Source organism: Pristiophorus japonicus, chromosome 17, assembly GCF_044704955.1.
Source record: "Pristiophorus japonicus isolate sPriJap1 chromosome 17, sPriJap1.hap1, whole genome shotgun sequence".
NCBI lineage: Eukaryota > Metazoa > Chordata > Chondrichthyes > Pristiophoridae > Pristiophorus > Pristiophorus japonicus.
In genome coordinates this window covers 62,802,539-62,816,369 of record NC_091993.1, presented here as the reverse complement: position 1 = coordinate 62,816,369, position 13,831 = coordinate 62,802,539, and the positions used below count along the sequence as shown (strand labels likewise).

Below are 13,831 nucleotides of genomic sequence, written 5' to 3'. Positions count from 1 at the left end.
ACTCGCCCACATGCCCACTCACTCACTCACCCACCACTTACTCACTCACTTACTCACACCCACACGCTCACTCGCCCACACGCTCACTCACTCACTCATTCAGTCACTTACTCATTCACTCACTCATTCACCCGCCCACTCACTCACCCACTCACTCACTCACCCAAATGCTCACTCGCCCACACGCTCACTCACTCACTTACTCACTCGCTCACTCACACCCACTCGCTCGCTCTTTCATTCACTCACTCACTCACCGACTCATCCTCTCACTCACTCACTCACTCACTGATTCACTCATCATCATCATCATAGGCAGTCCCTTGGAATCGAGGACGACTTGCTTCCACTCCTAGAATGAGTCCTTAGATGGCTGAACAGTCCAATATGAGAACCACAGTCCCTGTCACAGGTGGGACAGATAATCATTGAGGGAAGGGATGGGTGGGACTGATTTGCCGCACGTTCTTTCTGCTGCCTGCCCTTGATTGCTGCATGCTCTGGGTGATGAGACTCGAGGAGCTCAGCGCCCTCCCGGATGCACTTCCTCCACTTAGGGTGGTCTTTGGCCAGGGACTCCCAGGTGTCAGTGGGGATGTTGCACTTTATCAGGAAGGCTTTGAGGGTGTCCTTGTAACGTTTCCTCTGTCCACCCTTGGCTCATTTGCCATGAAGAAGCTCCGAATAGAGTGCTTGCTTTGGGAGTCTCGTGTCTGGCATGCAGACTATGTAGTGTGGTCAGTGCTTCGATGCTGGGGATGTTGGCCTGGTCAAGGACACTAACGTTGGTGCGTCTGTCTTCCCAGGGGATTTGTTGGATCTTGCGAAGGCATTGTTGATGGTATTTCTCCAGCGACTTGAGGTGTCTACTGTACATGGTCCATGCCTCTGAGCCATCCAGGAGGGTGGGTATTACTACAGCCCTGTAGATCGTGAGCTTGGTGGTAGATTTGAGGGCCTGGTCTTCGAACACTCTTTTCCTCAGGTGGCCGAAGGCTGCACCGGCGCACTGGAGGTGATGCTGAACCTCATCATTGATGTCTGCTTTTGTTGATAAGAGGCTCCCAAGGTTTGGGAAATGGTCCATGTTGTCGAGGGTCGCACCATGGATCTTGATGACTGGGGGGTGCAGTGCGGTGTGGACAGGCTGGTGGAGTACCTTTGTCTTATGGATGTTTAGCACAAGGCCTATGCTTTCGTATGCCTCAGTAAATGCGTCAACTATGTCCTGGAGTTCAGCCTCTGTATGTGCACAGACGCAGGCGTCGTTCATGTACTGTAGCTTGACGACAGGTGGTCTTGGACCTGGCCTGGAGACGGTGAAGGTTGAACAGCTTCCCACTGGTTCTGTAGTTTAGTTCCACTCCAGCGGGGAGCTTGTTGACTGTGAGGTGGAGCATGGCAGCGAGGAAGATTGAGAAGAGGGTTGGAGCGATGACACAGCCCTGTTTAACCCCGGTCAGGACATGGATAGGGTCTGTAATGGATCCGTTGGTAAGGATCACGACCTGCATGTCGTTGTGATCAGGCGAAGGATGTTGACGAACTTTTGGGGGCATCCAAAATGGAGGAGGATGCTCCATAGACCCTCACGCTTGACAGTGTCAAAGACCTTTGTAAAGTTGAAGAAGGCCATGTATAAGGGCTGGCGCTGCTCCCTGCATTTTTCCTGCAGCTGTCGCGTTGCAAAATTCATGTCTGCTGTGCCCCGTAGGAGGCGAAATCCGCACTGTAACCCCGGGAGGAGCTCCTCGGCCACAGAGAGAAGACAGTTGAGTAGAATTCTAGTGACAACTTTCCCAGTGGCTGATAGCAGGGAGATTCCCCTGTAGTTGCCGCAGTCAGACTTGTCCCCTTTTTTTAAAGATGGTCACGATCACTGCATCTCTGAGATCTCCCGGTATGCTCTCCTCCCTCCAGATGAGAGAGATGAGGTCATGTATCCATGCCAACAGCGCCTCTCTGCCATACTTTAGCGCCTCAGCAGGGATTCCATCTGCTCCTGTAGCCTTGTTGTTCTTGAGCTGTTTTATGACTTTTCCAACCTTGTGCAACGTTGGAGTTTCACTGAGTTGGTGGCGGGTCGCATGCTGTGGGATGGAGTCGAGAACACTCGAGTCAAAGGCAGAGTCTCGATTGAGGAGATCGTCGAAGTGCTCCTTCCAGCGGGCACTGACTGCCTCGGTGTCCTTGATGAATGTTTCCCCGTTCTTGGCCAGGAGTGGGTTGGGGCCTTTGGAGTTTGGTCCGTACGTGGCCTTGACTACAGTGAAGAATCCTCGCATTTCATGGCTGTCGGCCAGTTGTTGTATCTCCTGTGCTTTCTCCATCCACCACCTGTTCTTTAGGTCCCAGGTTTTTTGTTGGACCTCAACCTTGAGTCGCCTGTAATGTTATTTTGCTGCTCCCGAGTTGGGTTGTTGCTTAAGGCTCAGAAATGCCCTGCGCTTGCGATCTATTAGCTCTTGGATCTCCTGATCATTCTCATCAAAACATTCCTGGTTCACTCACTCACTCACTCACTCACCCACCCTCTCTCTCACTCACTCACTCACTCACTCACTCACTCACCCACCCACCCTCTCATCCACTTACTCACTCACTCATTCATTCATACCTCACTCACTCATTCATTCATACCCCACTCACTCACTCACTCATTCATACCTCACTCACCCACCCACTCACTCACACCTCACTCACTCACCCCCCACCCTCTCATCCACTCACTCACTCATTCATACCTCACTCACTCACTCACTCACTCACATCCCACCTTCACTGACTTCATTACAATGGGCCTGGCTAATGGCCGCTCTTAATTACAGACCAATTACAACATTAACTACAGGAATTGAGGGAGGTGGGTGAGGGGGTGAGGGAGGTAGGTGAGTGGGTGGGAGTGAGCAAGTAGGTGAGGGTGAGAGGAGATAGGGATGAGAGGGTGAGGGTGAGGGGGTGGGGGTAGGAGTGGGAGTGAGGGGATGGGGGTGGAGGTGGGGGTGGGAGTGGAGGTGAAGGAGTGAGGGTGGTGGGGTGAGGGGGTGGGGGTGGGGATGGGGGTGAGGGGGTGGGGGTGGGGGTCGTGGTGAGGGGTGAGGGGATGGTGTGAGGGATGAGGGGATGAGGTGAGGGGGTGGGGGTGGGGTTGAGAGGGTGGGGGTGAGGGGGTAGGGGTGAGTGGGTGGGGGTGAGGGGATGGGGGTGAGGGGTGAGGGGGTGAGGGGATGGGGGTGGGGCTGAGGGGGTGGGGATGGGTTGAGGGGGTGGGGGTCAGGGTGAGGGGGTGAGGGTGGGGGTGAGTGGGTGGGGGTGGGGGTGAGGGGGTACTAGTGCTAAACTATCAGCTGACCCCCAGGATGGCCAGTTGATGAGTGACAGTGGCTGACACAGAAGGCCAGGAAGAGCCCCAATTCCCTCCTCTCTACCCTGGCCTGTTGTCTGCAGCCACTTTGAGAGTTCAGGCCTGCCCACCATACCTGGATGTGTTGAATAATGTCGCGGAAGGGCTGGCACTTCTGTAACAAGGTGTCCAGTAGGTCCATGGCTTTGTCGAAGTGTTTCACGTATTGCCCATACATCTTGAGGAACGGGGCAAGTTTGTGCAGCACATCACCGATCCTGGGATTCACATACCTGAAATGAAACGGCCCACATCAGGTTGTCAGGTGTCAATGTCCCAAGGTGAGGGACATATCTCTCAGCCGCTACTCCCTGATGGATCCCTGGGAACAGTTACACTCTCTGACCCGTAACCCAGGCAACGCTACTCACCACAGACATGAGACGTACTGCGCATCTCCTTGCTCTGAGACAGCAGGCAACTCCTTGTCACAGAGTCTCCTCATTTTAAAAGATGCACGTTGGTTTCATAGACAGCGTACTGTCCAATCCCTTTCACGATTGGCAATAATGTGCCAGATCTGCAAAACCGATAACTCTCGGTTCCCAGGAACTCCAATTCCATTCTCCATTCCCCAGGAATCCATCCCAATTCCTGAATAGATCACGGAACAGAGCCCACACCAACATGCACCAGCACACACCAACATGCAGCAACATGCACCAACACACACCAACATACACCAGCACACACCAACACACACCAACATACACCAGCACATACCAACGCGCACAAGCACACACCAGCACACATCAACACATACCAACATGCACCAACACGCACCAACATGCACCAGCACACACCGATACACACCAATACACACCAACACACACCAACATACACCGAAACACACCAACACACGCCAACACACACCAGCCCACACCAACACAAACGCGCATACGCCAACACACGCCAACACACACCAACACACACCAGTACAAACCGACACACACCGACACACACCAATACACAGAAGCTCACACCAACACGCACCGACACACACCAGCCCACACCAACACACACTAGCAAACACCAGTACACATCAGACCATTCCACCATACATCAGTACACACCACCCCACATCAACCCACAGTAGATCACACTAGTACACACCAACGCACACTGCCCTCACCAGTCCACACGGTGCACAGCAGTCCACACCACGCACCAGTATACACACCAGGAACACAGTAGCACACACCAATACAGACCAGTACAGACCAGTAGACACAATAAACACCGGCCCTTACCATTCCTGCATGCGTTTCTGCAGCTCGGGGAGGAAGAACTGCTTGTGGAAGAGGTAAATGGAAGGAATGTTGGAAAAGATCTGCTTCACTGCATCTTCTGAGAATGAACTCCCACTGTTAGCTTCTTTCATGAGCTCTACACAGAAAACCTGCAGCAGGAGAGAGGACGATGCAGGTACAATCAGACAGGAGATCGGAGGTACATCACTGGCAAGGTGGGAGAGGAACTGAGAGAGCAAATAAAGAGGCTGCTTGCAGACTCCACCAATTGTGACTCTACTTTAAAGCAGTAAATGTCCTGAGCTTCATGACGGAGAACAGATACTGAGACGTAGAGGAGCTGAGCAGGGAGGTGGGGGGGGGGGGGGGGGGGGAGAGATTCAACCTGCTAGGTTTAAACTCATTGAGACATCTCAGAGCGGCTGGGAGTGTGCTGAGATACGCTTTCACTGTGCTGGGAGTGTGCTGGGATACGTTCTCACTGTGCTGGAGTGTGCTGGGAGTGTGCTGAGATACGCTCTCAGTGTGCTGGGACAGGCTCTCACTGAGCTGCTGGGGCAGGTGCTGCTGTAATCTGAGCTGCTGGGAGTGTGATGGGATTATATGGAATGATAGACAAATGTACAGCACAGAGCAGTCCATTTGGCCCAAATACTCTGTGGCAGTGTCGCTGTTCCACATGAACCTCCTCCCACCTAACTTATCAGCATATCCTTCAATTTTTTAATCTCTCATGTATTTATCTAACTTCAACTTAAATGCATCGATGCTACTTGTCCCAAATCCACCATGTGCTAGCGAGTTCCACATTGTCACCACTCTGGGGAAAGGCTTATCCTCACTCAAATACATACGTGCTGGGACCATGTGTGAATAATCGCAGGGCTGCTGGGAATGGCGTGGGTCCAGGAAACACGGAGCTGCTGGGAATAGAACATAAGAAATAGGAGCAAGAGTAGGCCATTCGGCTCCTCGATCCTGCTCTGGCATTCAATGAGATCGGGGCTGATCTTATACCCCAACTTCACTTTCCTGCACTGTCCCCATATCTCTTGATTCCCTTAATATCCAAAAATCTATCGATCTCTGTCTTGAATATACTGAATGTCTGAGCCTCCACAGCCCTCTGAGTGAAGAAGTTTCTCCTCATCTCTGTCCTAAATGGCCGACCCTTTTTTCTGAGACTGTGACCCCTGGTTCTAGACTCCCCAGCCAGAGGAAAACATCCTCCCTGCATCTACCCTGTCAAGCCCTGTAAGAATTTGGTATATTTCAAAGCGATCACCTCTCATTCTTCTAAACTCCAGAGAATATAGGCCTAGTCTACTCAATCTCTCCTCATAGGGCAATCCCCCCATCCCAGGAATCAGTCTGGTGAACCTTTGTTGCACTCCCTCTATGGCAAGTATATCCTTCCTTAGGTAAGGAGACCAAAACTGTGCACAGTACTCCAGGTGTGGTCTCACCAGGGCCCTATATAATTACAGTAAGACGTCTTTACTCAATACTCAAATCCTCTTGTAATAAAGGCCAACGTACCATTTGCTTTCTGAATTGCTTGTTGTACCTACATGTTAACTTTCAGTGATTGGTGTACAAGGACACCCAGGTCCCTCGGAACACCAACATTTCCCAATCTCTTAGCATTTAAAAAATACTCTGCTTTTCTATTTTTTCTACCAATGAGCTGGGCCCAGTGCAGGAGTAATCAGGGAGGAGTGGGGGATGGGCTGCGCCCAGTTCAATGGGAGTGCTGCATTGGCTGCGAGCGTTGCCATGGTACTCACCTGATCTAGGAGGTGCAGCTTGTTGACATAGGCCTCCTCTGTTTGCAGAAGCTCGCCCGCAATTTTAAACAGCTTCTCCGCGTCACTTTCCTGCAAAGACGCAAAAGTCAGTTTTAAAAATTTGTTCCTGGGATGTGGGTGTCGCTGGCAAGGCCAGAATTTAATGCCCGTCCCTAATCGCCCTCAAGAATGTCCGTGTGTTTAAGGTACTCCCACAGTGCTGTCAGGGAGGGAATTCCAGGATCTTGACCCAGCGACTATGATATATTTCCAAGTGTGTGACTGGGAGGGAACTTGCAGGTGGTGGTGTTCCCATGCGTCTGCTGCCCGTGTCCTTCTGCGTGGTGGAGGTCGTGGGTTTGGGAGGTGCTGCCGAAGAAGCCTTGGCGAGTTGCTGCAGTGCATCTTGTAGATGGTACACACTGCAGCCACGGTGCGCCGGTGGTGGAGGGAGTGAATGTTGAATGTAGTGCATGAGGTTCCAACCAAGCGGGCTGCTTTATCCTGGATGGTACCGAGCTTTTTGAGTGTTGTTGGAGCTGCACTCATCCAGGCAAGTGGGGAGTATTCCATCACACTCCTGACTTGTGCCTTGTAGATGGTGGAAAGGCTTTGGGGAGTCAGGAGGTGAGGCACTCACCGCAGAATACCCAGCCTCTGACCTGCTCTTGTTGCCACAGTATTCATGTGGCTGATCCAGTTAAGTTTCTGATCAATGGTGAAGCTGTGGAATGTCAAGGGACAATGGTTAGACTCTCGTTTGTTGGAGATGGTCATTGCCTGGCATTAGTGTGGTGTGAATGTTACGTGTCATTTATCAGTCCAAGCCTGAATGTCATCCAGGTCTTGCTGCATGCAATGTTCTGAGGCTGAGATGATTGACCTCCAACAACCACAACCATCTTCTGTTGTGCTGGGTATGACTCCAGCCAGTGGAGAGTTTTCCCCCTGATTCCCATTGACTTCAGTTTTACTAGGGCTCCTTGATGCCACACTCGGTCAAATGCTGCCTTGATGTCGAGGGTAGTCACTCTCACCTCACTCTGGAATTCAGCTCTTTTGTCCATGTTTGGACCAAGGGTGTAATGAGGTCTGGAGCTGAGTGGTCCTGACGGAACCCAAACTGGGCATCGGTGAGCAGGTTATTGGTGAGTAAGTGCCGCTTGACAACACTGTCAACAACACCGTCCATCACTTTGCTGATGATTGAGAGTAGACTGATGCAACAGCTTGGATTTGTCCTGCTTTTTGGGCACAGGATATACCTGGGCAGTTTTCCACATTGTTGGGTAGGTGCCAGTGTTGTAGCTGTACTGGAACAGCTTAGCTAGAGACGCGGCTAGTTCTGGAGCACAAGTCTTCAGCACGACAGCCGGGATATTGTCGGAACTGATAGCCTTTGCTGTATTCAGTGCGCTCAGCCGTTTCTTGATATCACGTAGAGTGAATCGAATTGGCTGAAGACTGGCTTCTGTGATGGTGGGGACCTCAGGAGGAGGCCGATATGGATCATCCGCTTGGCACTTCTGGCTGAAGATGGTTGTAAACACTTCAGTCTTGTCTTTTGCACGTGCTGGGTTCCGCTATCATTGAGGATAGGGATATTCATGGAGCCTCCTCCTCCCGTTAGTTGTTTAATGGTCCACCACCATTCATAACTGGATGTGGCAGGACTGCAGAGTTTTGATCTGATCCATTGATTGTGGGATTGTTTAGCTCTGTCTATAGCATGCTGTTTCCACTGTTTAGCATGCATGTAGTCCTGTGTTACAGCCTCCCCAGGTTGGCGCCTCATTTTTAGGTACATCTGGTGCTGTTTCTAGTACGCTCTTCTACACTCCTCATTGAACCAGGGTTGGTCCTCTGGCTTGATGGTAATGGTAGAGTGAGGGATATGCCGGGCCATGAGGTTACAGATTGTGGTGGAATACAATTCTGCTGCTGCTGATGGCCCACAGCGACTCATAGATGTCCAGTTTCGAGCTGCTAGATCTGTTCTGAATCTATCCTATTTAGCACGGTGGTACACAACATAATGGAGGGTGCCCTCAGTGTGAAGACCGGACTGTGTCTCCACAGGACTATGCGGTGGTCACTGCTACCAATGCTGTCATGGACAGATGCATCTGCGACAGGTAGATTGGTGAGGGAGGTCAAGTAGTTCTTTACCTCCTATTGGTTCTCTCACCAGCTGTTGCAAGCCCATTCTGGCAGCTATGTCCTTCAGGACTCGGCCAGCTCGGTCAGTAGTGGTGTTACCGAGCCACTCCTGGTGATGGGACATTGAAGTCCCCCACCCAGAGTACATTCTGTGCCCTTGCTACTCGCAGTGCTTCTTCCAAGTGGTGTTCAACATGGAGGAGTACTGATTCATCAGCTGAGGGAGGGCCGTAGGTGGTAATCAGCAGGAGGTTTCCTTGCCCATGCTGGACCTGAAGCCATGAGACTTCATGGGTCCGGAGTCAATGTTGAGAACTCCCAAGGCCCCTCCTGACTGTATACCACTGTGCTGCCACCCCTGGTGGGTCTGTCCTGCCGGTGGGACAGGACATACCCAGGGATGGCGATGGAGGAGTCTGGGACATTGGCTGAAAGGTATGATTCTCTGAGTATAACTATGTCAGGCTGTTGCTTGACTAGTCTGTGGGACAGCTCTGCCAATTTTGGCATAAGTCCCCAGATGCTGGTGAGGAGGACTTTGCCGGGTCGACTGGGCTGGGTGTGCTGTTGTTGTGTCCGAAGCCGTTGCTGAGGTCGTTGCCGGGTGGTCCATCTGGTTTTATTCTTTTATTGTTTCTTGTAGCAACGGGGTGTCTCGCTGGGCCATTTCAGAGGGGAGTTAAGAGTCAACCACATTACTGTGGGTCTGGAGTCACATATAGGCCAGACCGGGTAAGGGCAGCAGATTTCCTTCCCTTTGGACATTAGTGTGAACCAGATGGGTTTTTACACCAAGCCGGTAGTTCCATGGTCACCATTACTGATACCAGCTTTTTATTCCAGATTTATTTCATTAACTGAATTTAGCTGCCGTGGTGAGATTTGAACTCACGTCTCTGGATGAGACCAATGGGTCCGGGACTCTGAATTATTAGTCTCGTAACATAACCACTGTGCTCCCCGATCCCTAAATACCAATGGACTGAACCCGGCCTCAGGGAGCTCAACAATGCTCAAATTTACAAGGCCTCTGTGACACAGAGAAAGGCCATAAATACTGAGCGAGAATCTCACCGAGCTTCAGGGGAATGCGTTACAGGGTGAGGGACACAGGGAGTGATACAGGACAGGGACACGGAGTGATACAGGACAGGGACACGAAGTGATACAGGACAAGGACATGGAGTGAGAGAGGGAGAGGGACATAGAGTGAGAGGGAGAGGGACAGAGGGAGTGAGAGAGAGGGAGAGGGACCGAGGGAGTGAGAGAGAGGGAGAGGGACAGAGGGAGTGAGAGAGGGAGAGGGACAGAGGGAGTGAGAGGGGGACAGGGACAGAGAGAATGAGAGAGAGAGAGGGACATGGAGTGAGAGAGGGAGAGGGACATAGAGTGAGAGGGAGAGTGACAGAGGGAGTGAGAGAGAGGGAGAGGGACAGAGGGAGTGAGAGAGAGGGAGAGGGACAGAGGGAGTGAGAGGGGGACAGGGACAGAGGGAGGGGGACAGAGGGAGTGAGAGACACAGGGACAGAGGGAGTGAGATAGAGCGACTGTTACTGTCTCTGATCCCTGATGTTGCCCGAGAGTACGTTACGTGATTCTCACATCCCCCAACGACCCATCTACCTTCTGTAAGTAGATGTATTGGCCAGACGTGTGTGGAATGGCTCGAGGGACTGAGAGTCCTGCTCTTGTTCCTGTGTTCTGCACTCGCTCAGCCCCCCTTTGATCGCTTGCAGTGAAGTCACACTCACTGAATGGGCTGGTGACTCGTGTGAAAAGATGGGAAGCTAGCCTCGCTCTGTCCTGTTATCCTCTAAAGATACTGAAGAGCAATGTGCTGACAGGCTTTGCGGGTCCTACTCTACCATGACCCAATGCCCCCGTTCCACGGATCTGTAGTAATACCTTGTGAGGGGTGTTGTCGCTCTGTACTGCAGGTTGTGGCTCTCTCTGATCCTGAGTGATGGGTCGGAAACTCCGGGATATCTTCCTCCATCGAGCCTGCTTTGAGGGTTCAATCTGCAGCTGAGAGGAGCTCTCACTGTCTGTCGTAGCAGGACCCACGAGGAGTCCAGAAACCCCTCCCTTCTCCGATGCCTTGGGTGCCTGGCTCGGTTCCTGCCTGTGCTGAGTGCTGGGGTTGGGCACTGGCTGTGTGATTGGGTGATTCCTGACAGGAGTCGGTGCTGGGGCTGGAATGGTGCTGTCCACATCAGTCGTAGGGGGTTCCCAGTCGTCCAGCTCTGTTATGGACAGCCTGCTCAGAAAGCACAGGAAATTAGGGTCACACACAGCCCTTAACACCCACTGGTCCTAATGTGTAGAGAAGTCTGTCATGTGGCACTTTATCAAAGGCCTTCTGTCTGTCCAGCTTCATCGTGTCCTCCCACCAGCCCCGGTGCGCCCACTTGGCGTTGCGGCAAACTCGAACAGCCTGGGGCTTTAAAATGATGGCAGGGTTTGATCGGGTCAACATGGAGAAGAAGGCCGGAAATTTCTGGGGTGGCAGCGGGTGCCATCGGTGGCGGGTCAGGAATCAGGAATCCGCTGTCACTCCGTCACCCTGCCTCCCCCACACACCTTTCCCCCAGGAGCGTCCGTCACCCCGCCCCCCCACACACCTTTCCCCCAGGAGCGTCCGTCACCCCGCCCCCCCACACACCTTTCCCCCAGGAGCGTCCGTCACCCCGCCCCCCCCACACACCTTTCCCCCAGGAGCGACTGTCACTCACCCCCCCTCCCACAAACACACCTTTCCCCCACAGGAGCGTCTGTCACTTCCCCCCCCCCACACACCTTTCCCCCAGGAGCGTCCGTCACCCACCCCCCCCCCCCACACACCTTTACCCCAGGAATGTCCGTCTATCCCGCCCCCCACACACCTTTCCCCCAGGAGCGTCCGTCACCCACCCCCCCCACACACCTTTACCCCAGGAGTGTCCGTCACCCCCCCCATACACCTTTCCCCCAGGAGTGTCCGTCACCCCCCACCCCCACACACCTTTCCCTCAGGAGTGTCCGTCTATCCCACCCCCCCACACACCTTTCCCCCAGGAGTGTCCGTCACCCCCCCCCCCCACTCACACACCTTTCCCCCAGGCCGTCTGTCATCATGGAGCAGACCCAACTGGAATCATTATCGGGTAGTTACAGACACTTAAGGGGCTTTTTCGACTTACCTTTTAAGCTTCCCTGCATGTCCACGGGATTCACGCAGCTTGGGAACCACGTCTGTCAACCTGAGGGGGGAGTTCAGTGGCCATTGATCCAGCTGATTACTTGACAGCATCAAATGTACAATAAAAGCTCCCACCTGACAGATGAGCACTTTTCCCAGGCAGAAGCCATTGCTCAGTCTGTTTCCAGCACAGATTCTGCAGGCTGCAAGTGTTTCCAGCAAAGTCTCCATTCAGCATCACCTCATCGACAGAATGCTTCTGTCATCTGTACCATCCACATGGGTGCCATTTATATTGTCTCTCCTTGGTCCTCAGAATCGGACCACAATCAGCTCCAACACCAGCAGCACCAACAACAACACCAACCTTCTCCACAATCACCTGATGCTGCACAGGACACAGGGCATCAGCACCCGACCACACTGCTATACACCCACATGGCTGCCACATGATGTGCCAGGTTGGCACCACTCCACACCAACAACATAAAGCATCCCTACAAATCCCTCCATGGCCTCGCCCCTCTCTATCTCTGTAATCTCCTCCAGCCCCACAACCCCCCGAGATGTCTGCGCTCCTCTAATTCTGCCCTGTTGAGCATCCCTGATTATAATCGCTCCACCATCGGTGGCCGTGCCTTCAGCTGCCTGGGCCCCAAGCTCTGGAACTCCCTCCCTAAATCTCTCCGCCTCTCTACCTCTCTTGCCTCCTTTAAAACACTCCTTAAAACCTGTCTCTTTGACCATACTTTTGGTCATCTGCGGTAATTTCTTCTTACTTGGTGTCAAATGTTTGTCTTTTAAGACTCCTGTGAAACGCCTTGGGATGTTTTACTATGTTAAAGGCGCTATATAAATACACATGAGTGTGAAATTCGATAGTGCCCCAAACGGGATAAGTTTTAACTTTTTGAACAGTTAGCGCCCGGCGAAATAGGCTGTAAAATTGTGGAAAATTGGGCATTTTTGCCTGAGAAATGGTCGGAGGTGGTATCTGAGGCACTAATTGTCTCAGTGGGGTGCTGCAGTGCTATTACTGGAGTTGTACCCAATTTCAGGTGACTTTCATTCAGCAATAATCAGCCTCCTGTTCATTCCAGTTCTTAAAGGGGATGTCGGTTCAGGCTGCACCTGGTCATTTTCAGCATTGCTGGACTTCACTGAGAGCTGGAAGGATGGTCTGAGATGGCTGCTCCAAATCCTCTTAGAAAGGCCACTGGGGTCAATGACCCGGCATTGGAGACATTGGTGGGGGCGGTGGAGAGAAGGAGGGAGGCACTGTTCCCTCCATCTGGGGGAAGACCAACGCCGCAGGTTTTGAGGGCCATATGGGCAGAGGTGGCCGCGGAGATGTCAGCCAGCACCGTGGTTAACAGAAGCCCAACACAGTGCCACAAGAAATTCAATGACCTCACTCAGGTAGTCAAGGTGAGTACATGTTTTCACAACTCTTGTATACCAGGCTCTGAGCCTCTGTCTGTGCACATTCTGCAAACCAGCACTTAACCCAGCAGGCAACCACCAACCATCTGTACCTACTCACAGTCACACCTTGCTAACATTCACAGCTATTCAACTACGGCAGACATATCTTCCACAGACAGAACTGGACTCTGACTCACACAGCTTCCTTTCTTTGGCAGGCCAGGGTGACACACAACAGGATGGAGCAGCAGCGGACTGGAGGCGGGGGAAAGCTGAACTGCCCAGCTGACTGACCTGGAGGAGCGAGTGCTGCGGCTCATTGGCCCGCAGGTGGTGGGCGCCGTGGCTGGCGGAGACATCGAGCCCTCTGGGGGCAACAACGGTATCTTTATCCCCTCTTTTCATCCCCTCTTTTCATCCCACTTCCCCGCTAAACCAGAAGGCCTTATCACTTTCCAGCTCCTCATACTGTCTGCATTCCTTGCTCCATTCCTGCCCCTCTGCCCTCACCTTAATGCGACTCTTGTATCATTTATGCTTTCAGATAACCATGCAGCAGATGGCCAGCCTGTCCCTGAGCCCCCCCAACTGAGTCACGAGAGAGAAGAAGAGGATGAGGAGGGGGAGG

The 13,831-nt window shown here is 52.6% G+C and overlaps 1 protein-coding gene across 1 annotated transcript in view; it reads right to left on the bottom strand.

Annotated features, from left to right (window-relative positions):
- Positions 1–13,831, bottom strand: part of LOC139227985 (FYVE, RhoGEF and PH domain-containing protein 4-like) — an 81,358-nt gene that overhangs the window by 6,678 nt on the left and 60,849 nt on the right. The window contains exons 3-6 of the mRNA XM_070859140.1: positions 10,506–10,857; positions 6,441–6,530; positions 4,654–4,802; positions 3,480–3,636 (exon numbers count right to left, since the gene is read on the bottom strand). Coding sequence (XP_070715241.1) covers positions 3,480–3,636; positions 4,654–4,802; positions 6,441–6,530; positions 10,506–10,857 — 748 coding nt within the window. The remainder of the gene's footprint in view (positions 1–3,479; positions 3,637–4,653; positions 4,803–6,440; positions 6,531–10,505; positions 10,858–13,831) is intronic.